General features: G+C 37.5%; 1 protein-coding gene across 1 annotated transcript in view; it reads left to right on the top strand.

The window, feature by feature from the left end:
* LOC145787425 (endoplasmic reticulum junction formation protein lunapark-B-like) overlaps positions 1-27,324 on the top strand; it is a 41,884-nt gene that overhangs the window by 9,647 nt on the left and 4,913 nt on the right. The window contains exons 6-10 of the mRNA XM_082599167.1: positions 16,919-17,060; positions 17,600-17,752; positions 18,275-18,383; positions 18,603-18,673; positions 19,156-19,203. Coding sequence (XP_082455293.1) covers positions 16,919-17,060; positions 17,600-17,752; positions 18,275-18,383; positions 18,603-18,673; positions 19,156-19,203 — 523 coding nt within the window. The remainder of the gene's footprint in view (positions 1-16,918; positions 17,061-17,599; positions 17,753-18,274; positions 18,384-18,602; positions 18,674-19,155; positions 19,204-27,324) is intronic.

Here is a 27,324-nt window from a genome sequence, read left to right as displayed (position 1 = left end):
ATTGTATCCAAACCATCCTACAAGATAGAAACGTGATGATTATACCTTTGGTGGTTTTTGTACCTTTGCGTTGTAGATATGTTCAAAACAATGTGTTAAAAAATTGGTATTAATTAATCAGCTGGGTACCACAACTGAGAGTATTAATCCGTCTTATGATTTTTGTATGTTACCTTTTTCTAGTCATTTCTTCAATGTATCTTGGACATGCACCTAATTATTGCATGTATTCTGAAATTGTATGTGCTGTGAAAAGCAACAAAGACAACAGTAGTCATTGTGATAGCCCAAACACATTTCCCAACATGACATTCAACAATTTTTAAGGATTTTGTTTTTCATAAATATTATAGAGTCTTTTTATGTATGACTGACAATCAGTTTGGCTTCAACTTCAGTAAGTGTATTTTTTTTAAATCAATAGGTTAACTATCTTGTATTTTGCTAAACCCATTGCCTGCACTTATTTACTGTACTGTATTATATGTTTAGACTGTTCAAATGAATTTGACCAAGTAAAGTTTTCAAAGCTTGTTCAATGATCCGATGATATTTGTACAATTCTTGTATTTTTATGCAAAACAATGTATGATTGTAAAGTAGGGATACCATAATTCTCATCCCTTTGGTGTATGTGATGGTGTGAGGCAAGATCGAGTACTAATCTTGAAATTTTACATAGGCTATGAAATATAAAATTAGGGGTGCAGCCAGCACAAAATTTCAGGGGTGGAAAATAAGTATTTTTTCATATGTGAGTGAGCCTGGAGTGGCAACGAGTTTCATTGAAGGTGGAGCACTCACTGGGGTCCTCCCCCGGAAAAAATTTTAAAACACATCTTAAAATTGCCATTCTTTCAGCCAAAATCGGTAGTAAAACTTTGTCAAATGATCCGGTAATAGAGTGTGAAATGTTACTTTAAAATATTTCGGGGGGGGGGGGGCAATTGCTCCCTTTTCTCGCCCCCTGACTACACCCCTGATAAACATTTATCATTACAATTTCATGGTCTTTCTTTTAGCTGCTGCATTGGCAATTATTTTTGTAGTCGTGTTGTGTGTATGCTAAAGACGTATGTTATTTTACACCAAGTATTCAGGGTCTTTTCTAAAGTTTGTCATTTCTACAGGCAAACGTATTTAAAACGGTTATTATTTTATGTACCGGTTAGGGTGGTCCAAAAAAAACTTTTTTTGTAAATGTTAATGTCTCACCCTAAAATATTGTTACCATTGATGAGAAAATGATATATGTGAATTTTCATAAAGATTGGTTGATATTTAGAGGTTGCTACCGGGGTTCAAAGTTTTGTCGTTTGCCCCCATTTCAACGTTTTGAGAGGATATGATACAGATATGATATGATACGGTACAGTAAAAAATATGGTACAGTGCCATGGTATATTGCAAGAAAAATACCGTTTAATAATTACTCTATATAGTCTGTTTATAAACTCATGTGTCTGTATAACTCATTATACTAACTGGTCTACATACACTAAATGTGCGACTTTGTATACTTGTGTTTAAAGTTCAGAGACTAAATTTGACAATCAATAACAACTTTAGAAGACATTAAATAAACTACATGTACATGATGTAAACTAATATACATAGTACATACATAGTTATTACCCTCTAAACCAGGGGTTTTCAACCATGGCCTTCGGCCCCCAAGGGGACCACAGAGCGTTCTCAGGGGAGCCACGATAAAAAGCTTCATTAATGATCATGTATTGATGAATTATAACAGAATTGTGACACAAAAAACACTCATGTAGGTATTAGTATCATAAAGCTAGCTAAAAGCATGTTTTTTCATCGTATGTTCTATCTCACTGCATGTTGCATCATCTTTTGTGATTGTAATGTAACAATTAAGGATACGCTTGATTTACTAGCGTAGTCTATTACGAAAAAGAAAGCATTAAATCATTTAATCACTCGTTAACTGTTTTTATTGATTTCGTTTCGTTGTTCTTTAAACAAATACATTTTTATTTTGCTCAAGGGGGCCATGGTCTTTTAGAGCCACAGTCTGGGCGGCCATGACTCAGAAAAGGTTGAGAACCACTGTCTAAACCCTTGAGAGCCTGTTTCACCCTAAAAAGGTAATCATCAGAAGGTCCTCATTTTAGGTTAAAACAGGCTGTCAAGAGTTTAGAGCAGTGGTTCCCAACCTTTTTGACCTTGCGACACCCTATCAAAGAGATAAATAGTTTGCGGCACCCTGGCTAAACTGGGTCAATTTTATGAGATTTCTGTATTTCAAGTAACTGTATGAAATAACACAGAATGAGTTGTACAGTATAGCGCACGTAAATAAATGTATTTATTCAAAATTTAGTGTGAAACTTGGGCTTGACTTCTTGCCCAAAGTCCCTTAATATCTCGAGGCACATTCGACAAAGCCACCCACATTTCTTCCTCGACTATAAGCAGTCGTTCTCGTTTTTTAGTTTTAATGTTCGTTTGTACGGAAAATCTCCTAATTTGGAGACCCAATTGTAATCGCAAAGCAATTCACAAAATATATTCATATAAGTATAAAGAACAAATCAATTATAACTTAGCTATTTCTCGATTAGCTATGTAGGCTATCGTGTTTGTATGGGCAGGTATGGTATCCCCCATGCAAAAGATTCTATTTTATAATGGTTCGCAAACAATCGTGCAATTTTATAATCGTGCTGGGTCACACAATCCGATAATCCATCACTGCAATTTGACTTTGTGCGCCGTGAAACGCAAAATAAAATCATGAAACCTGGCAATAATGATGTGTTTCAAACGTTTTTATGGAAAAAACAGCAACGAGTCAAAATCTCTTTCACGCTGTTTTTCCTGGGCGAGAAAACAAAGGCTTACTGTGGATTAGAGTTAAAATAAATAAATAAATTCCACAGTTAACGAGTTAAAGTTAAAATATCTCGCGGCACCCTTGAGCATTGCAATTGGCACCCCGTTTGGGAGCCACTGGTTTAGAGAGTAATAACAATATTTGATTTAATTCGCTCTGCTTGGCTTTTTGCTTGGCATTGAGCACTTTTTGTAGTACGGTATTAATAGTTTTTATTGTTCAGTACATACGTATAGGATTATAGGAATTATTGCACGAGGGTCTTTCTACTGCAGTCTGGATATCGGTGATCAGCAACGACATGCAAAAGATACTGTTTTTGTTCTTCGTCACATGTGTGTAATGTGTTGTATTCCGTGATCAATCAACGCCACTTCACGCTCGGCAATGTCATTTACAACCTTCATTGGAAGGTTGTAAGATTTTGTTTGGAAGATTTTGTTTGGAAAGATTTTGCTACATCAAATACAAACCGATTTTAAGGCCCTGAATTTGTCTTTATCATTTTTGGAGATAGACCCAGATAACTGGAAGACCAATGACGCGTATCAAAGAGCGAGAGCAATTGTGAGTGAAATGAAGGTTGTAAATGACATTGCCGAGCGTGGAGTGGCGTTGATCACGGAATACAACACATTACACACATTTGGCGAAGAACAAAAACAGTATCTTTTGCGTGTTGTCGCCGATCACCTTCAGCGATATCCAGACTGCAGTAGAAAGACCCTCGCGCAATAATTCCTGTATGCATGTACTATGTATATTAGTTTACATCATGTACATTTGTACATGTAGTTTATTTGTTGTATTCTAAAGTTTTTAATGAATGTCCAATTTAGTCTCTGAATTTAAAACACAAGTATACAAAGTCGCAGCGGTGACACGCTCACTTTCCAATTATGCAATCCTGGTTTGACTCCCGGTTTATACTGGTTGTTGACAAACACCGCCCACGCCCACCTCTACCCAGGGTGTAATATATTGGGTGGGCGTAGTTGCTGAAGTAAAGGCGGCCGAGAGAAAGAAACTGGCCACCCTACTCTCGTTAGTGCCGAAGGCTTAGTATAATGAGAACCTCATCCCTCGATGCTTGTATTCAAGTATGGGACTCACCTTTACCTTATACAAAGTCGCACATTTTGTACATGTAGACCAGTTAGTATAATGCGTAATACAGACACATGAGTTTATAAACAAACTATAGAGTAATTATTAAACTGTATTTTTATTGCAATATACCATGGCACTGTACCGTATTTTTTACTGTACCGTATCATATCATATCCTCTCGAAACGTTAAAATGGGGGCAAACGACAAAACTTTGAACCCCGGTAGCAACCTCTAAATATCAACCAATCTTTATGAAAATTCGCATATGTCATTTTCTCATCAATGGTAAGAATATTTTAAGGTGAGACATTAACATTTACAAAAAAAGTTTTTTTTGGACCACCCTAGTACCGGTATGTTATTTTTTTCACACACCGTACTTGTTGTGAGGACCTATGTGATAAATAATAGTTTGCACTAATTATGCAGAAAAAGTAAACCTGTGAAAGAGAAATTCAGGTTGTACGTATATTTATTTGTGCATTGCTAATTGAAACTTTGAGGGGACTCGGAGTTTGGCTTGGTACCGGCCCCAATTATGCACTCAATGGCCCTGCCAAGACGTATTTTTTATAATGTGCATTGAGTAACGATCAGAAACAATCTACTGAATTGTAGAAAAAGTTTATTTTCTCCGTTTACGTTAATGTTGGTGGTTTGGAGAAAACTACTTCTGATAGAGGTTTCATTTCGTATTATAATTGGGATTTATGAAGATTAATAACTATCAGTCAACTCAAAGAAAGCTCACGATATCGTACAAAGCTTTAAATACTTATTACTAATAAAGGAAATGTTTGTCACCCTCTTACAATATTTTCTGAAAGAACTTTAGTTGTAGAAACTGCATTGTTGAAGACAGTTTGAGTCAGCCTGTTAATAAAATCCTTCAAAATGTGACAAATCTGGCCTTATCTGCAGTGGGCCATGCAAAAATTAATAACTTTTTAACTTTACTAATTAAATTTTTAACTTAAATTTGAGTACAAAAAGTGAAAATGGCTCAGCCTCGAAAAAAATTAAGATTCAGTGATTCCTATGTTCAATTTGGTTTCACTGTGACACATTCTGGAGGAGAAGAAAAGCCGCAGTGCGTGCTATGCTGTTGTTTTAGCAAGTTCTACTCTAAAACCTAGCAACCTGAAAAGACTTTTGGTAACACATCATCCAGAATAATTCCACATTATCAAAACAAACATGCAGATTTTTTTAAACGGCAAGCTAATAGTTTAATTAGGTCAAGATTTGATAGCACTAGTGATCAATGGAAGGAAAATACTGTACTGTAGTGTAGGGTTAAGAAGTCTCACACCAGCGGAGAACAACTGATCTTGCCTTATTGCCAAGTTGTTGTATCAAACGTTTTGGGAGAATCTGAAGCTCAAAAGCTGAAGCAAGTGTCTCTGTTAAACGACACTGTGAGTAGGAGAATATCTGAGCTATCGGAAAACTTTTTGTCGGAGGTGGTGTCAAAGATACAGAAGTCAATGTCACATTGATACCTAGCTCAAAACATGTTGGATGTAATGCATAATATTAGAGATGTACCGATACCAATATTTTGGCCGATACCGATCCCGATACCGATATCACTTTTTTAGGCCGATACTGATACCGATATTTTGGCCGATACTTTGGTGTTACAAAAAGAAGCAATTTTGGTAATTGCAAGGAATTATATCAAATGCTAAGTTTTACCTTATTTGCATAAAACTATTAAAAAAAGCTTTAAATTGGCATAATTTATTAAAGATTCAAGAATCCAATCTCAACCGCATTGTTGTGTCATAATAGTAGGTTTTAGTAATAAAAAGCCATCATAATTGATGATTGGGGTATAAGGGAAGAAACATTAGGCTACATCATAATTGGGGTTTCTGAAAAATTAATAAAGTGTTTGCGCAAACTCTCCAAATAGGCTATCATAATTGATAATAAGATGTAAAATGTAAACCAAGTGATTTGTGTAGTCGTACAAAAAACTATTCGACAAGTAATGTGCAACCTAAGGGCGCTTGTTGTTTGGTTGAAAAGCTTTTGCCAGGCCAAGACTACCCAGGTAGCAAAAATGCACAATTCTGCATCGCTCCCACCCAGCCAAATGCTCAAAAAACTCGTGCAACTCGGCTGCCCCCAGCAAGCCGGCTCCACCAGTCGGCGATTCAACTTCCACCCTTAGCCGCAACAAACTCACCAAGCCCAAACAATGTCACGGCAGAATAAGTAAGCCCAAAAAGAAAGCAATGGGACCACGAATCCTCACCAAACCAATCAAAATGGTCTTGTTGCACCCAAGATGACAACCTCATTGCGAAGAAAGGAGCGTCCCCCCGGCACAAGGCTGAGCACTCACCAGCACAGCGAGCTGCCGCTACCCCCCAACCACAACGGTGGAGCTTCCACACTAGCCATTTCAATTCTTGTCGATGTCAATTCTTGCTACAAAACGGCTGCCGAGAAACATATAGTTGATTGGATGGTCTAAATGGCTAGCGTGGAAGCTACACCGTTATGGCCAGCAAATCGCAACAGCCCGCCGCACCAGTGAGCGCCCAGCCCCGTGCTGACAGCAGGGAAGGAAACCCCCCCCCCCACAATGAGGCCGCCATCCCAGGCGCAACAAGACTACTTATTGATTAGTTCAGTGAGGATTTGCAGTCCCACCGCCCCACCCCGAGCCCACCCACTCCGCCACAACATTGTTCAAGCCTGGTGAGTCCACCACAACGAAAGGCGGAAACCAAATCACAAACTGACAGAACCAGCCCACCAAAAAACAACCAAGCCACACGGGTCCCTCAAACGTCCAGCAACGCAAAAACGATGTAAAACTACACATTCTCGCCACCTGGGTAGTCTTGGCCTGGTTTATCCTCTGCTGAGAGTAAAAAAAAAACACAAATGATAAATATTTGAGAAATTGAGTCTCCTTCACAACTTAAGAATCGAACAACGCCAAACTGCCGAAACAAAACGTTTAGTTTGAGTGAAAGAATCACTGTAAGCAAACAAGATCTCTGCCTTCCCAAACGGGCACCCCCGCCAACTGAAATCAAGACACCCATTCGTGCCAGCTGCTCGGCTTCTGATCAACGAAGCTGATGAACAAGACATCTCTGCGGCTACTTGGGCGGACCATAAATGGAATTCTGAATGGAGGTCAAGCACCACCAGACTCCATTCATTCATCCCCGACGCCGACACACGCCCAATCGGCCTGACACTACAGAGACAGGCGTGGGTGCGCCTCAACCGTCTCCGTACGGGCGTCGGCCTTTTCCGCTCAACCATGCACCAATGGGGAATGGCTTCTTCCTCCTCCTGTGAATGTGGTGCCGAGGAACAGACCGCAGACCACATCATCAATGACTGTACCATCTTCAAGCCACCTAACGGAGTGGAAGGTCTGCGCGTCATGGATGATGAAACTAAAGACTGGCTGCTCTCTAGCAGCCTTCCAGTGTAGTCCGGGAACATCGTGAATCTGGGGTGGTAAAAGGATAGACCCTCGGCCCCAGAAGCTCAGACGACGACGACGACTGTAAGCAAACAATGCCAAAAGATGCGCGCATGATGTCATGGGACTGTGACTCTGTGAGGTATCAAAAATTTGAACAGGTTGTTATTTTTCTACTTCAATGTGACGTTAGTTACTACTTTAAAAAATCTATATTTTTGTTTCCGCAGCAAACGCCTTTTTTTACATGTTTAGTATCGGCCACAGTATCGGCCAAATTTTGCCGATACCGATACTCAAAAAATGGCCGATATCACCGATACCGATATATCGGTACATCTCTACATAATATCAAGATCATATTGAACCAAACGGAACCTAACCTAGAACTAATAACACCCAAGCAGGTGCACACATTTTATTGACGTGTGCATTTTTAATGCAATTGACATTGCATGTAACAAATAAATTATCATTTACAGTTTTTGCGCCTTAAGTTTTTGGTGGACCGTGAGTCGTTGAAAAAATCGCAAGGGGACCGTTCAACAAATTTTTTGAAAAAGTTTGAGAACTACTGTGCTAAACCGGAATGGCCCGTTTCGTTGAGTCCGATTCGGTGAGTCCGATCCCTATTTGGTGATTTTTTCAAATTTTTTTTAAAAATTATTGGGTATCGTAGCCTAATTATCATTGCCGTTTTAGGGTTAGGGGTTAGAGGTCAGAAACTCACCGAATCGGACTCACCGCATAGTAGCAGACCCGTGCTAAACAGACATTTTAAGACCCAAGGAATCCAAAAATACTGTTTAAAAAGTCGTCAGAGAAATGCTTGATATGATTATAGAGGTTTCAATTTGATACATGCATTTTTCGGAGGCCAAACTTTGGGAGCCTATAAAAAATGGGTATAAAAATTAAGAACTGAAATTCACATGTTTTATACTTATACTAATACTCTTTCATGTCAAATAAAAAATATGAATTAATTTTGATAACTACAGTAGAATTCACCTATAGTGACTTTGGCTATAGTGACACTTCGCTTATAGTGACACCTGTTGCAAAGTCCCGTTTGCAAACCATATGTTTTGCATAGAAATGACTTGGCCTATAGTGACTTCGTGTATTAGAACACTTTGCTTACAGTGACACCACATTTCTGTCCCTTGGGTTCAAAAATTTCCGTATAAAGACACTTTACGGTGTATTTCCAGTTTAAGTTGGAATCATATTTTGTTCTTATCAACATTCGCCAGTTCCCAGCCAGCAAATCCATCTTTTTACATTGATTTAACGTATGCAGAGGTTGAACCATAAAGGGTTGATTTGCTGACTGGGTTTGAATTAAACCAACATGGGATGCGCATGCACAGATACTGCACAAGTGACGTTATCAACGACGTCATCATTCGTCTATAGTGACACTTTTTCCGCGGTCCCTTCAGGTGTCACTATAGGCGAATTCTACTGTACTATGATAAGAGCTAGATTTTCTGACTTGCAAATTTTGTACTTTTTTACACTCATTGTTCAAGATTTTTGTCTATGACATCACGATTTACGTTATTGCTTGTTCATGACATCACAATTTACATATTGTTTGTCATGACAATTGTTATGTAGCTCATGAATGAATTGAATACTAGTAATACACCTAAGCCATGCACCATAGTAGTGGTAACTTGTCAGTTAATTACTCTTTTAACTGTGATTTCAATTTTAAGTTGTCCTATTAGTAATGTAGTATTCCTAACATTGAACCATAGGCATACGAAGCCGAGCAACGTGATCAAGTTTAACATCTTCAAGTTTATTACATTTACATAAAGATAAAACTACGCAACAAATTAAGTATCGAACGTTTTCGACATCACAAGATGTCCTCTTCAGGAATAATATACATACAAATTAACTACATCTGAAAAAAATACAATGGTTAACTAAATCTATAAACAGAAAAAGACAAAAACTGCACAGTACTTCTGACTAGCTCAAACTCAACGATATAGGCTCCACGAGAATCAAAGGTAACTGCATCAAAAGGTGTTAAACAGATCACTTGATATGGTAGAAAGGCAAGGTGCGAAAAAACTAATTAGTTTATAGATTCCAGTTTATAGATTTAGTTAACCATTGTATTTTTTTCAGATGTAGTTAAGTTGTATGTATATTATTCCTGAAGAGGACATCTTGTGATGTCGAAAACGTTCGATACTTAATTTGTTGCGTAGTTTTATGTTTATGTAAATGTAATAAACTTGAAGATGTTAAACTTGATCACCTTGCTCGGCTTCGTATGCCTATGGTTCAACAAGACAAACTCTCTACCGAAGCTCTATTATTCCTAACATGCTCGACAAATCTTGCAACCAGGAAATATACTTTTCCCACTGTTCAAGTGTTCAAAGCCCATCTATCTGCTTAAAGCAGAGAAATGTCAATGTTCATAATAAACATGTTCATCGGTTTCTGCAAGTCCACCAATGTCCACAAACCCAACGCTTCTAGCAAAGTGAATTTTATGGCACAATTCCTTCATTTTTTTTCCAATGTTGCATTGCTGTGATGAATCCATAACAATTGTGTTATTGTAAAACTAATGTAGTACTAATAGGACAGTGCAGACACTGACATGTTACGATATACTTAGACAGAGCAGACGGACCAATTACCAGTATTCAATGTATTCATGAGCTACATAACAATTGTTATTACAAACAATATGTAAATTGTGATGTCATCAACAAGCAATAATGTAAATTGTAATGTCATAGACAAGAATCTTGAATAATGAGTGTAAAAAAGTACAAAGTTTATAAGTCAGAACATCTAGCTTTTAACATAGTAGCTAACTGCTCTTGGCTGATGCTGAGCTGATCTTTTTCAATTTTTTTACGCTCATGTTTTGACATTATTGCGTCACTGTAATGTTGTTTAAAACATTACCTGTAGGTTTTAACTGCCCTTTATCAGAACTGACGATGCACTGAATAAGTGCGAAACAATGAAAACTATTAATACTACAAAAAGTGCTCAATGCCAAGCAAAAAGGCAAAGCAGAGCGAATTAAATCAAATATAGTTATTACTATCTGAAGCCTTTACAAATTGTTTCACCTAACGGATCATCAGAAGGTCTGAAAAAAACATGCAAACAGTAAAGAATCGATAATTCTGAAAAGATATTAAATATTACAACTGTAATTTAATCTGCCAAAAAAATCTCTAAACCTGTACTTCCTGAGAAGATATTAAATATTGCAACTGTAATTTAATTTGCAAAAAAAAAACTCTAAACCTGAATTTCTGAAAAGATATTAAATATTATAACCGTAATCCAATCTGCAGAAAAAAACCCTCAGAATCACTAAGGACAACATCCATCCTCCACGACAAAGCTTCAATCAATTTGTCCCAATGGAAACCAAACAAAATGCATATGTGATGATCAGCGCAATCTGTAGTATCATCACATATCATCTATATAGCGCTAATCATCACATATGCATTTTGCTTCTTTGTGATGTCATAGATGTTGCCATCATGTTGTTTGGTTTCCATTGGGACAAATTGATTGAAGCTTTGTCGTGGAGGATGGATGTTGTCCTTAGTGATTCTGAGGGTTTTTTTCTGCAGATTGGATTACGGTTATAATATTTAATATCTTTTCAGAAATTCAGGTTTAGAGTTTTTTTTTGCAAATTAAATTACAGTTGCAATATTTAATATCTTCTCAGGAAGTACAGGTTTAGAGATTTTTTTGGCAGATTAAATTACAGTTGTAATATTTAATATCTTTTCAGAATTATCGATTCTTTACTGTTTGCATGTTTTTTTCAGACCTTCTGATGATCCGTTAGGTGAAACAATTTGTAAAGGCTTCAGATAGTAATAACTATATTTGATTGAATAAGTGCGAAATATATTTTCTGTAACATCTACTGACAACTGATCCCTGTTACCTTAACAATTGAGGTTTTAGCTTTTAACATAGTAGTTATCAAAATTAATTCATATTTTTTATTTGATATGAAAGAGTATTGGTATAAATATAAAACATGTGAATTTCAGTTCTTAATTTTTATACCCATTTTTTTTATAGACCCCCAAAGTTTGGCCTCCGAAAAATGCATGCAGCAAATTGAAACCTTTATAATCATATCAAGAAGTTCTCTGTCAACTTTTTAATTTACATTTTTGGATTCCTTGGGTCTTAAAATGTCTGTCTAGCAATTCCCAACCATTTTGTTTGATCATAGATTAAGAAATTAGAAATATAATAAGAAATTGGACAAAATCACTAAAGCGGAACAGGCAAAAATGGTGATTTTTCTAAAGACCATAACTCTACTAATATTTAAAAGTTTTCCAACATTTTTTTCTGCATTCTTCATATTTCTTTGACATCTACAAGTATGCCAAATTTCAATAAAATCTATGACTTATGGTGTAACCCAGTAGTTCTCAAACTGTGCGTCGCGACGCCCTGGTGCGTCGTTTCACTTTTCCAAGGGCGTCGCAGAATAATTCCGTTTCTTGGCTGAACTCAGTTTAAGATTATAAAAATTAGGTTAAACCTTTGAGGACCGCTGGGACACATGTGTCCCATGCATTTAGCTGATTACACCGCAATCAACTAAATATTTGCCACTGCTGATACCCTAAAGTAGTGTTGGATGTCTATCCTTCAAAAAAAAAAAAATTAAAAGCTCCGAATCATTTTTCTTGGCGTAATTTCATTTTGAAAACACAGTGAAGAGTTGAGGTTGCAAGTGCGTTTTTTTCCCTTCAAATTTGCGAAGCATATTTATTTACATTTGTCCAAGCTCGAGTCGAAATTTGCAAAATACTTCCCGGAAAATTTTTCAAACTACGAATGGATTCGCAATCCTTTCGTCGTAGGAAATCCGGCAAATTTTTGGATTCAATGAATGACGATTATCCAGGTTTGGTGAAAGAAAGCACTGCGAATTATTATCCCATTCGCTACGTTGTATTTATGTGAAGCAAAATTTTCTGCCTTGGTGGTGATCAAACCAAATATCGATCACGAATAAATACTGAAAAAGAAATGCGAGTGGCAATTTCAAAAATTCTCCCAAGATTCAATGAACTAAACAGCCCACACGTCACATTAAATAATATGCATTTCTTTTTGATGTTGTATCAATAAACAAAACTTTAATCATAAGTTTCTTCATTTACTTTTATTTGCTGGTGCGTCGCAAGTCCAGAAAACTTTTCCAGAAGCGTCGCAACAAAAAAAAGTTTGAGAACCACTGGTGTAACCCATTTGGCATGGAATGACCCGTACCTCATTGAGCGCCATAGGCGTCGAAATAGGGTGGGCCGGGTGAGCGACGCCCACCCTGCCGTGAAATGAGGGTGGGCAAAATATGTTTCGCCCACCCTGTTTTCATGACACTTATGAAGTGTTTGTTACACTTATTTCCGTTTTTGTTAAACGTTGGATTATCCAACCAACTGCAGCGCAACTTCTTGTTTTACGCTATGTCTCTCTCTCTCACTAGGTATCCAACAGAACAAAACAATTCCACAAAAATGCTGCGTTGAAAAAAGGCGTAGCCTACACACTGCATTGTTGTTGCTACGGCAACTGCTATACGCTGGCAATTCCTGGTGAGAGAAATCCGCGTTTGATCTTTTCTCCGAATGGTCTCACTTTCGTTACGTCACGATCAAACTTCAGTTCCGGGTCAGCGTAAGGGAATATGAATATGACATCATAATGAACATGACAATAAAATAAATTTTAAATAACAACGCTTTTTGCCCAAATAAGTGGAAATCTGGATTAATCTTATGTCTTTTATCTCGTGCCCGTTTGGTTTGCTCGACGGACTTATTGATCCACAATGAAACTAACAAGTTAAAAAATATGCTACATTTAAATGGATACCCGTCCTACTTTTTTGATAAAATATTAAAAGCCTTTTTGGGTACGAAACCGAAAGATAAACCCGAAGAAGACGATTTTAGCAACTTTTTTGATGTACCGGTACCATTCTTGGGAAAAGATTCGGTAAGATTTTCAAAAAATCTAGCTGAAATTGTCAAAAAGAAATTTGATTGTGACATTTACCCTGTGTATAGAACGTTCAAAGTAGGCAGATATTTCCAGCTAAAGTCGCCTACCCCCTTTGCTCTATGTTCTAATGTCGTTTATAAATTCAGTTGTTTGTGTGATGCAAGCCTGACATACATCGGTATGTCAACAAGACATTTATCGACTAGAGCTGGGGAACACCTGAATTTGAATTCTGTACAGAAAAGCGCAATTAAAGATCACATTTTCTCATTTACAGAATGCCAAAATAACGTTTCTATCAAGCAATTTGAGATCATGCCCAGAGGCAGGTCTGAGTATCAAACTAAGATCTTGGAAGCCTTGTACATAAAACGTCACAATCCACTTTTGAACAGACAATTGTTTGCTTGCGGCTCGTCTTTCTTGCTCTCTGTATTTTAAAATTAGTTTTTTCGCACCTTGCCTTTCTACCATATCATGTGATCTGTTTAACACTTTTTGATGCAGTTACCTTTGATTCTCGTGGCGCCTATCGTTAAGTTTGAGCTAGTCAGAAGTACTGTGCAGCTTTTGTCTTTTCCTGTTTATAGATTTAGTACTAACCATTGTATTTTATTCAGATGTAGTTAAGTTATATGTATATTATTCCTGAAGAGGACATCTTGTGATGTCGAAAACGTTCGATACTTAATTTGTTGCATAGTTTTGTGTTTCTACATGTATTATAATAAACTTGAAGATGTTATACTTGATCACGTTACTCGGCTTCGTATGCCTATGGTTCAACAAGACAAACTCTCTACCGAAGCTCTACAATAAAATAACCGACACAAATTAAAGACGTACTGAAACAATCGCATTTTACAAATCAAAATGCGGCAAATCCGAAGGCGTCACTTGAAAGATAACAGGTCACGAGTCACGCGCTTTTTAGGTCGCAAAGGAGAACATAAAAGAAGTTTGTTTAGTTTAGCAGCGCTCATAAGATCGCAAGGCGCAAAAAAGCAAACATCAAACCTATTGAAGCTTAATTGCTGCAGCGACGCTAAACGCAGTCTTTGTGAGAAAGACTAACAATTGCGAATTTGCGAACATACACATTCAATGAAATCTGTTTGGAAACTCTCGCCCACCCAGAATTTCTCTCTTCTTAGAAAAAATCGACGCCTATGTTGAGCGCCACGTTGTGTTTGCTTTTGCAAGTGATCGTGTGAGCATATCCACCAAGGTCCGAATGTGGCAAAAGATGCAAACATTTCGATCAAGTTCTGAGAGAGCCGTTATTTATTGGAAAGGGCTGAGTTCAAACGCATTCTATTCAAAACTCCACTCGCTTGCTGGACTTGATCGGACCAGACTCTTTTGAACTCATTAGAGTTTTTCCCAAGTTAGAATGTCTGACTCATAAAAGTCCCAGATCTTGGAACCATATGGAGGAGTTTTCATCATTCAAAACTCTGCTACAGAACATGCCTGCTACAAATGATGTTGTTGAGAGAGTTTTGGGCTATTGGGCATGGTTACTGATGTTAAGGAAAGGGCTTTTGCCCCAAGTAGTGAGAAAGAGTTGGACAAAGCAATCAAAGTCACTCATGCTTACCGTTCTAAAGTTCGAGATATGGCCAAGAAGTCATTGTCCACCAAAAAGCTGGACACAACCACAAAATCATTTTTAAGAAATGTGAAGTGGTAAACTAATACGAAAAATGAAAAAAAACTGTCTTGAATTATTTAATGGGTAATTACAGTGGTCAGTGGTTGAAAGTTAAGTGGTAAACCAAACTGCAAAAGCAATAAAGCTTGTCTATGATTAAACAAAAGTTGCTTGTATTTTAAATTTTGTGTCATTAGTCAATTAGTGTTGTATATTAAACTAAAAGTTAAACATTGCACGTTTATGAGGGCCACATTTGGTCAAAAATAAGTTTTTTGCATTTTTTTTCATAAACTAAATAGTTTAGACCCCAAAACCCTCTGGAAGTTAGATAGGAAACCATGCATTCTGCTTCTTCAAAGCCAAGTTTGAGCATTCTAGGCCTACCGGTTGCTGAGATACAGCCAGATTGGCCGATTTTGACCCGGCGGGGGGTACCAGCCCACTGCTAGGGCGTCAAATGTGGACCAATCGCAACAAAACTTGGCAAGGTGTCAGTTTGGACTACAATGCAGACGTCTAAACAAGAAAAAGTTTAAAAATCAAAACTTAGTTTTTTTGAGTCCACCCTAGTGCAGTGTTTCTCAACCTTTTGTGGTTCATGACCCTTTTTTGGGGTTTAAAACAGCCTGCGACCCCCTTCTTGCTAGGTTTTCCATAGATATACAAATTAGCACAAAAATACATTTCAGTAACATTTAATTTCAAAGAACTGCTGAATGTCACAACTTTTAATGCGACGGTTGACTCTGCAACTGCTTGGCCAACTTCGAAATTAGTTGTTGAGTGCTTGATAACGCCAATCTCATATCATCTTCAACTTTCCTTCGATTTCTTGCCTTCGTTTTGATATGGACAAAAGCTGAAAAATCACTTTCGCAGAGGTATATTGTGGCAAATGGAAGTAATATTCGAAAAGCTAGTTCAGATAGTTGTAAGTATGATTTACGCATAGCACACCAGAACTGAGAGAGTGGCATTTCATGAAAAACGTCACATACGGAAGAATTATTTTCAAGATCATAAAATTGGTCTTGTAACTCATCTGGAATATCTGCAACATTCAAAGCAGTAGAGAACGGATTTCGTACAAATGCGGCATCTCTTTCTTTGAGTTCAGAGAAATTTCGTTCTACTTGAACAAACGATGATAAATTGGCCTACAACCGAGCTACGCGTTCTCTTTCGTAACAGTGCAACCAATTAGTCATTTGCTACGATATTACTGTGTAATAAAGTGATTGCTGCAAAGATTTTTCATTTATCCGGAAACCTTTTGCGATTTCGAAAATCTTTTATGAATATGTTTGCGACCCCCATGAAATGACCTTCGTGACCCCCTTGGGGGTCGCGACCCCCAGGTTGAGAAACGCTGCCCTAATGGAAGGGAATATTTGTGTCTTTGTTAAATAATCATGAATTTTTACATCAAGTACTCGCATTGCAGCCTTTGCTGGCTGCCCGGAAGAACACTCTTTTCTACCTGTATGCACTTGTTGAATGAAAACTAAATGCTTGTGTCAGGAAATGATATATTGGGTTTATATTTTATGTTACTGTAGCATTAGTAGCACCACAAAGAAATATTCTCAGTTTTAAGGTTATCAATATCTTCATTTGCAGCCGCTACAAAAGAATAACTAACATTACTATTAGAAAAACTGACTTTTTCTACATCTGGCAGTTCTTTAGCTTGTTTTTAATTAAAATACTACTAATATTTGATGCTAATGATAGCTTTGCTGATGTAAGTAACTGTATTTCATCATATGATTTTTTTCTACAAAGCTTGAAAATGTTATGGAAACGGAAACCTACAAGAAAACAATAGAGATCCTGGCGAAATATGATCCTGAGACCAAGAGGAAATTAGAAGAGGAAAGACAACGGCGAGAAGCTCCCATTTCTCCCCAACAGACTCCCGGAACTGGTAATTAATATTATTGATTATTATATGTAAGCACAATGCTCTTATCCATACAAAAATCCAACTTTTAAAGTTGTCAATGAAGTTAGACATTAGCTGTAACTACAACTAACTGCACTCCCGTTAGCGAGCTCTTGCGTAACTGGTGAAAAACCTGTCTGGTGTCATGAACAACAAACAGTCATAAACAGCGCCGTTGTGAATTATTACAGTTGACAAGATTGGTTAGAAAAAGATTATAGGTCTCTGTCGCGGTCAGCCATTTCGGATCACATTCGCCAGAACAATGATTCTATCTCGTTAAGTTTTCAGTTGTAAAGGTATAATAACCATTGATAGAATATTTTTTGTCAAACGTTATTCAGCTAGCAAAAGTTATTGTCTTTTTTACATTGTTTCAATCTTGCAAAACGTTGAAGAGATATAAAAGCGTAATTTTACCAGTTGCCACACACACAATTCAGTCTGATTGAGAACTGCAGCGTTAAGTTCGTTTGGCAATAACTGTTTCTCTTATACAGTTTTCTTTTATCTTGTCATAGAGCTACGTAGGAGAAACATTGGCCCAGTCTCACCAGCTGCTCCCCGACCGATGTACCAGGCTTCCGACTCACCGATGGTCACCCCAGTTAGAAGCATGATGAATACAGCACTCCTGCCTAACCCTCAAACACCCACAAATGGGTTTGGAAGAGGTAAGATGAAAAAATCATAAATTCAACACTCAACACAGCTTACCATGTGAGGACAGTTTCTCATGGGGGTTACACACCATTGTTGGCGGTGTCTGTGCATAGTCCACTATAGTAATATACCAAACCTTATGTGTATATCTGATGTCTGTAACAGCACTCTGACCCAGAGAACTAAAATGCTGCGTTTGTTTCCTTGCCAAAGTAATGATGTAGAGCATGCTTATTCAAATAGAATACATTTCAATAAATATATGCCTGATGCATTTTTGTTTGTAACTGTTGCAATCAATTTTTTAACAATACATTGCAAGGTGCAAACAAGATCATATGATAAAAATAATGTATGTAGCCTATAATATCGCAACTCATTTCTCTTTTTTTTTTGCTACTCTATTCTACTCTGAGAATAATGTAAATATAACAACGTAAATCATTTTTCTGCTACTCTTTAGCCATATTAAAGCAGTATAATATAGCTCTGTCTTTAATCTTTAAATATTCTGTGTATTTCCTGGCATGTAGGTCAAAGGATGCCGTTCCCACAGTCGCTGCCACGTCCTCTCATTCGACAAAATCGTTCTACGATGGAGAAGACGGTGGAATATTTTGTTGGGGACGAGCCAAACAACAGGTAGCTGCACAACAACATTTGCTGACGTTGTGTGTATTAGATGATTGAGTTGCGTTTTTTTTTTTTTAAAGTTGGGATTGCCATGCGCCTAACAGCAGAGAAGGCATGGTTTAGAAAAGATTTTTACTCACATCTTGCACTTGTAAAAGTGTAATCACGAGTTATGGCTTAGTTAATAAGCGCATTGTTCCTGTCATAATTGCTTTGCAATTTGTTCAGATACGCCCTAATTTGCAAAAACTGCTATTCACACAATGGAATGGCATTAAAGGAAGAGTTTGAGTACATGGGTGAGTCATTGGTTAAATTAATTTACAACTATTTTTGTAAGTCTGTCTGTAGGTTCTACACAGATGTCGAGCAGTGTATTTACCTTGTGAGTGGCTGGTTTTGTTTTCTTCCACTCTCGAGTCTCGACACTTTATGAAAATGCCAGAATGTCACTATTGGCTTCAATTGTTGTTGTTACAATTGTTACTGATAAAAAATGTAATTTTTCTGGTCCCCTTGCTGCTATAGTTGCGCTTTTAGACAACATAACCCATAAGCTGATACTTTACAAAACGTCATTTCACATGAAATTACAACGTTCAATGACGTACAAATGCAGGGTATTGTGTGCAGCACTGCGCGGTCATATTTTTTTCCTTCACCAGGCTACAGTGTTAAGGTAAAAGTTTCTATCAAGACACCGAAACTTTCTCGCATCTAAGGCTACGTTACTTTTTACAATGCATCTAGCCTCATTTTGCATTTTCTTTATGATTTTCAGCTTGCAAATCACGCCTTGTCGTCACGCCTTGTCGCCACGCCACGCAAGGTAACAAATATTTTTAACAATTTGTAAATATTTCAGTAGATGTCTGAATCGCACAGCAATATTGCTTCAATTGCAATGGGAAGTAACAGAAAAATCGCCTCAAGCATGTTGCCATGCTTTAAACAACGGGTGTTAAGTTGGGAGATGAAATCGTCGATGAATGGAATGAATACAGATATTCGGCAATAATCTTCAGGCATTTCTGCAACACCATTGTTCCGATGAATTTGATGTTCAGCAATTCTTCTCAGTGCAACGCTGTCTTGAAACAAATCAAAAATAATTTTTGCACCTTTCGTGTAAATTGCATTGAACTTTTCGACAGCATCCAGCCTCACGTCATTTAAAACTTGCTCAAGAGCTTTCACGTGTGTAATTGCACTTTCCATATCCAATTGTTTACTTTGTAGTTGCTTACTAAGTGGCAAACTGAACGAAAATATTTCATTCGATATCACGAGAGAAAATACGAAGTCCGGTTTAGATATTCTGCACAGTAGTAATTTAGCACCACAAGAGAACTCTTTATCACTCCGTAGCGATATTTCATGAAGGGCGGGGACAACGGCATAAAATAACTCTATCACTATCATTACCGCATCATATCGGGCAAACTTCATTTTTGGTGGCGGGTTTGGGGGGCTTGAGCCAGGGTTGTCGGTATTTTACCCGACCCAAAAAAACCCGGTTGAAAAAACATAAAAAAAACCAGAGCATCATATTTGTCCAGTTTTTATTAGAAAATTAATAAAATGAACAAGAACACTACAAGGCACTTAAAACAAACTTTAAATTAGGACTTAAGGATGTGATTGTGAAGTAAATTTACAAGAATAAACTGAAAACGCAGTGGATATTGTACAGTACACAAAAATCAAGTACGGTAATGCCACTTTGTGTATACTACACTAAAACTCATTTATGCAAGAAGGCCTTATAGTTAAACTGGTGAACGTACTACTCTACTGTAGTCTGTATGTATGATGTGAAATGCAATTTAGGAGGCTTTTACCAATTACAGATTCTGGATTCTAACGCATGGCTGTTTCAGAACATTTGCCTAAATGGCCATTGGCCACGCAATCGCTCAATTGCTCATCCATTGCTATATATATAATATATATATATAAATGATAAAAAATATTTAAACATGATGGCATAAATGCTCCTTGCCTTCAAATCTAAAGCAAATGATGCAATAATGTGATTTCTACCACGGTAGCATCAACTTGGTATAGAAATCAGTGGATGATGCAACATCCAACTTGATCTTGAAATTAATGGATGATGCAACATTCAAGCAACAACAGCCCTAGTGCATTATTTTATTGAGTTATGCAAGCATGTACTGTGAGTGAAAGGCACTTCATTCGTAAAAAGTAGTTTTGAGGTGAAATAAGCATGAATCTATTTTTTTTGCGTCTTTTTTAATAAAACCCAAAAAAACCCTGTTTTTTTTAAAAAAAATAACGGGCGGGTTGGGCTTTAAAAAAAAACCCGGGTTTTTCTCAACCCTGGCTTGAGCCCCCTTAGCCCCATGCTGGGTGCGCTACAGGCCATCTCCATATACTTTCTATGTCTAAAGTAAAATTAATAATGGAAGGTATATGAAATAATAACTTATTACAGCAGTGGTTCCCAACCTTTTTTGTTGCGTTCCTCCCTTTGCCTATTTTGGAACTATTCATTCCTCCCCATATTACTAAAAACAAAAAAGGGAGTCCTAAATTTTAGATACCCTAGAATTTTAATTAAAATGGTTTCTCTACAATTCTCCCAGATTGTAATAGACACCATTATGTTAGGGTTCTAAGACTCTTTCCTCATTCCGATCGGAAGTAAAAACGGGATCAGGGACCGCATAGCCGGCGATCTATAAAAATTACCAGATAAGCCAGTTTTTGGCTTGGCTTCTTAAAACCATCGTGTCGATCATCCTCATTCTGCGCGAGCGGAACCCAAGGTATGTGAAGGTTTTTTAGTGGGGTGTTGGCCAGTGGCATGTTGGCCAGTGGCGTAGCTAGAAATGTTTTTTTGGGGGGGGCCAAATATTTGATGGATTGAAGAGAATGACAAAGTGTTTGATTAAAGACATCGCTACCTCATGTGCAGTGGCGTATCCTGGTGGGTTGAGCAAGGGAAGCAATAAAAGTGGTGGGGGGTTAGAGCGTGCCAAAGGCACGCGTATTCTAGGGGGGACCGGGGGCATGCTCCCCCGGAAAATTTTTGCAAAATTACACTAAAATAATGGATTATAGCGCTTTCTGGAAACACTTTTAGGGTAATATTTGTATGAAATTTATTAGCAAATAAACAGCTAGTAACTTATTAAAGGTAGCTCTTGCACACGAACGGGCAATAACTGAAATTCCTCCCCTGAACTCATGAAATTCCTCCCCGGTTGGGAACCACTGTATTACAGAGATGTTTAAAAGACCAAAGAAATTATCTGGAATTGCCTCTCTTCTGGGTTAATTTAGTTAAAGTGTTATGCACAAATGCAATGTTTTTGAGATTCGTGCTAAATTGTTGATTTGTTAATACATGTGGTTCGTTAATTTTCTGTACTAGGGTAATATAGAGTGATGTTCAGTGAGAAATATACGTGTAACATGTATACAGCAACTGACTTAGCCAATACTTTTAAAACTAACCTGAGTTTCGTTAAGGTGTGAAATTTCTTTCCACCATACTGTACACTGCTACAAAGATTGGTTCTGCTAACATTGCAATTTTAGCTTGGTCTGCCCAAACATCGCTCATTTCCGTGGATAAATCTTTCAGTTCATCAGATTTTTTCACAAGGTTGAGAAAGCATGCTTTTCCAAATGGAGCCGAAACAGTATCACAGCCGGACCATGTATGAATAAATATAAGATGCTTTCTGATTGCATCCAGTGATGGTGAAACAGTTTTCATGCTCCAGCCTCCATCCTTCTGAGCCCTTTCTCGGAAAAACACAACATCTTGAAAATCTTCCCTCCAATGATAGAGTAACATAACAATAATGTCTGTGTCGTCGGCTACAACAATAGGATTTCGTCTGCTTGCAGAAAGATTGATCGCTGTTTCCATAATTTCAATGTCAGCATCACCATCACAGTTAGTTACTTGCTGTCCATCTTTCTTCAAACTCTCAGAAATCAGATCAATAAATTGAGCTTTGTTGTGTTCATTCGAAAGAACACGATCTTGTGTAGCTGGTACAGAATTGATAGACGCCACTTAATGATAAAACATGCGTTTTCGTTACAAATTTAAATCTTAACTTATGACAGTTCAATAAATCATAACATCAAAAGTGGGCACTTTTGGACCACAGTTCTTTTGTGAAAGTGATTCAGCATAAAATTATCTTTCTAATGAGGTATAAAACATCAATTTTAGGCAATTTCGAATTTTTGGCCTATGGGAGCTGCTGCCATTATGGAAAAATGCCAAAACTCGCTATTCCCAAAGAGGAATCATTGGTTGACTGTCTGGTATCATTACTATAAGACTTGTTACTCAATGCAACATTGAACAGTGTATACCAGCCTCATCTATGATTAAAAAATGAGGCTGGTACACTGTTTGTTGCATTGAGTAACAAGTCTTATAACTTCAAATGTGTATTTTTGACCATAGTTCTTATGTGAAAGCGATTCAGCATTAAATTATCTTTCTAATGAGGTATAAAAGATCAATTTTAGACGATTTCGAATTTTTGGCCTATGGGAGCTGCTGCCGTTATGGAAAAATGCCAAAACTCACTATTCCCGAAGGGGAATCATGAGGCTTTTTTTGGTCACTACACATCATCAATAGAACCATCTGGCAAAGTTTCAGCTTAATATTATTTTTTTCCGGGTTTGACCCTATTTGTAAGTTCAGCGACTGGACTAACATGAGCCTTTGAGGCAAAGTACCTACCTTGTTGGCAAATGTGTATAAAAAAGGAAAGCTTCTTTGAGAGTTTAAACCTGGCAGTTTGGTATAGCCTACTTGTAGAGTACTGGTAATGGTTCATTGCTGGGCGAGCGCCTCCTTTGGGAGACGTAAATATGTGTGTGCGGTTCCTTTCAGCGTTAAATTAAGTAATAACTTCTAACATTAAATATAAAAGTCAAAGCAGTGGAGACCAACAGAAAATCGAAACGAAATTAATTTCATCTCGAATTTCTTACACATCTTTTGGCCCACCATTGTTTCATTTTTTCTTGCGTTCAACTGCACTGCAGTATCACTTTGAAAATTTTATTTTGTATGTTATTCGCTCTGAGGATGCGCATTGTCATGGTGCGCGAAACGTCAATGAAGCAATAAATCAACCTGTTGGTCGTTGCTTTTCCTTTTACTTTCATGAGATGAACGTTGGCCTAAATGAAAGTTATTTTTTTGAGAAGTTCTCTTGCGATGGCGATGTAGCCTTCTTAAGTAATTTTCTGAAAGTAAGGTTCAAAGTAGCCAGCTAATAGCATATTTTTAAATTTAAAAACAAATTTAGAAATCTCTAATTGATGCAAATTACTGCTAGGAAGTATGTCGAGATTTTGTTACAGTAGGAGATAAGTTTTACTCTCCTGTTGTTAGGCTGAATAATTGAGCAAACGATTCGAGTTCGCATTCTTGAGCAGTTTTTATGTGCTTACAGCCCAACACAATATGCCATATTGTAGAATTGACCGTGCAAGAGCATAGTAGGCCATATCCTACATCTGCTGCACATGAACCTCAAATAGCACATCAGATACTATAGGCTTGCTACAGTTTTTTTTAGCAAAAGGAAGTAAACCTCGCAGACCCTACAATGAAACAGTGTAGGCTACCAATTGCAGCAGTTGGAGTCCTCTTCATGTCTCACATGGCCTTAGCCCAGACCATCACGCAAGCTCTTGCTCTATTGTTGAACTCGGCTAAACCCTGTGCAGAGCATCTTGCTTTTAGGACAGGGCATTCGAGGAGATGTTGCATCGTTTGCTCCTGTCCACATTTACAGCTTGTGCTTCCCAAAGAATATCCCCTGTGTCACATCAACGTTTTACATCTTCCAATAACTTACCAGTTCTTAAGCGGTTGGGAGTTATTGACTAAATTGCTGCTTCATAAGCAAAAAGGTTAGCTTATTACGCACTTTTCACTGCTGGATATTTTTGTTATTTTTCATTTGATAAGGCTACTGTAAAATCTCTTTTCCAAAAATGACAACCTCCAGAACAAACAGGTAGGTACTTTAACGTTTTCTTCTGTGCCAAAGCAGTAACGCAATTATGCATGACATAATGGCAGTTTTCCATGCGAATCATCTGATTTCAGTCATGTGACTCAACATGTGATATTTTGATCGTTCTTCTCGAAAGATTTTTGATACAAAGAAATTTAAATAAATGTATCGCCACAAGTAATCATAATAATAATAATCATGCTTTTATTTGCGCCCATTGCGATAACATACAGTACACTGCGATCACAGATGCGATACAACAGACGACAGGAAGCAGCGAAGTGACATATAGTCTTCGAGTCAGCTGCTTTCCTTATTTTGGCTTGCCTTTAAGTGTCTTTCGCCGAGACACAGCCGCGTGCTCTGGAGCGGTGTCGAACCCACGTCCTTTCGAACGTCGCGCAGACGTTCAAGTAGCGTGGCCTAATGGGTTAGTGCAAAGGAATTGTCATTTCGATTGCCTGGGTTCGATTCCCATCCTCTCCTAATATTCTTTTTTCTTCTGCGACTGAACTGAGTGCAAGAAGGATCTTAATGACTGCAATCAATTGAGTTTACCAGAAAAATTGTGACTAAAACACCAGTGATGTCATATGCGTCACACGTGATTGCTTTATGTCCTTCCCACAGTGACACGTTGAAATGCCTACCGAACAAATAGGCTCACCAAGAGAAATCGACAACAAAATGGTTTAAAAATAAAGTATTTTAAAAACATCAAAAACATAGAAAACTTCTGTCTAAAAATTGCATTGGAAAGTAGGCTAATTTTAATATAGGCCATTGAGCTGAATATTTTCCACTAAACGTGACTACACCATGTTCAGTCTTTTTCAGTTCGCAGCTGGAGTTGTGCGTTTCGTTTCCTCATGTGCCGCATCAGGAGTGTGACAACCTTGATAAGAAAATTTAATGCTGACCACGAATCAAAAAGAAAATTCTGAAAAGTGCTTTGGGAATATATTTTTATTAAGACGAGTAAGAATTGACATAAAAATAGCCGGACCGGACATTTTCGATAACAACCATTTTTCTTCATAAAAAGATGGGTTACCTGTTTGAGACCCCAAATCTAAAATTCGGCAAAATTCGGACATAAGGAAAGGCCTTTTTGAGGGGAGCAATTCTTGAACGGCGTGCCGTCTAGCGGAAGAAAAACATAAGTATTTTCTGTCGTGCTAAATCGCGAATTTCAAGTGAAACAAGGGTGATTAACATAGTGTATAGAATTACCCTTCAGCAGAATTTGCTATTTTGTTTGCTGAGTGCCTCATGTAACAGAAACTAGTCTGCAATGATAGTGCAGTAGTGGTTGTAAAATTCTGCAAAATGCTAATTAACTAAGATTGATTTCGGAAAATGTAATTTCGTTTGTTACAACGTATCTGACGAACATGAAAATTATGGGCACATAAAATTTGGTAATGATTTATACCTTGAACTTTTACAAAGAAAAGATTTCAGAAAATGCCCCGAACAAATGTTCTTGCAATTAAAGAGTTGGATAACAACTATAAGATCAGACCAGCCAAGTCACTAAATCGACTACATCAGTTCAGTTGTTTTTATTTCTGACCATCATATCAAAAACAATACACGTCAACATAGCAACGGTCGAGAAAAAGGTAGAAGCGACAAAACGCGAACGTTAAAACGTGCTTGTGACCAAAGTAAGTTATTGAGTTGAAAAAAATTTGGCACGGTTGCAACACCTTCAGAAAAATTTAAGATGTAAAGGGAAAATAAAAAAAAAAAAAACTGTTCCAAAACAATAGAATAAAAAACATAAATTTAGGCTATAGCTTTATTAGCCCACATAGCTTTAGCTGATATATTTAAGATTTGTATGGACAGTTGCTATGAAGATCGGCCATGGTGCGTTATCAAGAGTGCTGATGGTCGTGAGGGGAACACGTCTTGATGCGTTTAGCTCATAGCAAATAAGAGCAAGACAGGCAAAGAAAACCCACAAAGAAATCCTACCAAAGAAATCCATAATTGCCAAAGCAACACAAAAGTGGTTATCTGAAGAAATAGGTCGTTACATAGGTAGCCATTCTTACTTTGATGCAACGTCGCCAAACGTTAAGTTTAGGTAAAATGGAGCAATTTTCTCAGCAGGTTGTCAACTTAATTTCATTTTGACACGTGGCCGGAGCTTTGGGACAGTACATGACCAATCCTTCAGTTCTAACTTCTAATACGCGTGCAAGCAAGTAGTTTAAAACGTTGAGTTTTTGAGCCAATATGGAAAGCAATGTAAGTAAAATCTGCAAAGTTTGTCAGAAAGTGGTTGTCTGTGGAAAAGATGGCAGAACGCTAGGTTCAAAAGCAGTATCAGCACTAACCCAGTGGTCTGTTAAAGTATCGTGATCAAACAAATGAGAATATTGGCAACCAACGGGAAATTGCAGTCCATAATATTTGCAACAGAAATTACACGAATCGGAAAGCTTTTGCTCAAAACCAAGCAGATGCGCACAAACCGCATTCTACAGCATCGCGATTAAGGAGAACAACATCATCATTATGTTCCTTCCTCGTATTGAGGGTTGAATACAATGCGCCATTGTTCTCGACCATGAGCTATTTGTAGCCTACTGCATTTTCATATCTTTATTTTGTCTATTTAGTGATGTTTGATGTCCAAATCATTCTTGGTCTACCTTTGTTTCTTTTACCGTTTATCTTCCCGTTCTTCCCCGTTTTATCTTCCCTTCCCGTCCAGAACTACGCTCGACTCTAAAACCCATTGTTTAATTTGCAGTGAAGAAATAGATCTTGAAAAACTCAAACAGAATCCAAAGCAATTTTCCTCGATAGGAAATATGGAAATTGTTGACGAAAAACAAAAGAGAAGTTTGCTTCAGGATACATTAATAGCGGAATGTGAAATGAGAACAGATGACATTTCAATT

Source organism: Aplidium turbinatum, chromosome 18 (genome assembly GCF_918807975.1).
Source record: "Aplidium turbinatum chromosome 18, kaAplTurb1.1, whole genome shotgun sequence".
NCBI lineage: Eukaryota > Metazoa > Chordata > Ascidiacea > Aplousobranchia > Polyclinidae > Aplidium > Aplidium turbinatum.
Note: the sequence above shows the minus strand (reverse complement) of the source record. Positions and strands in the feature narration are given on the sequence as shown.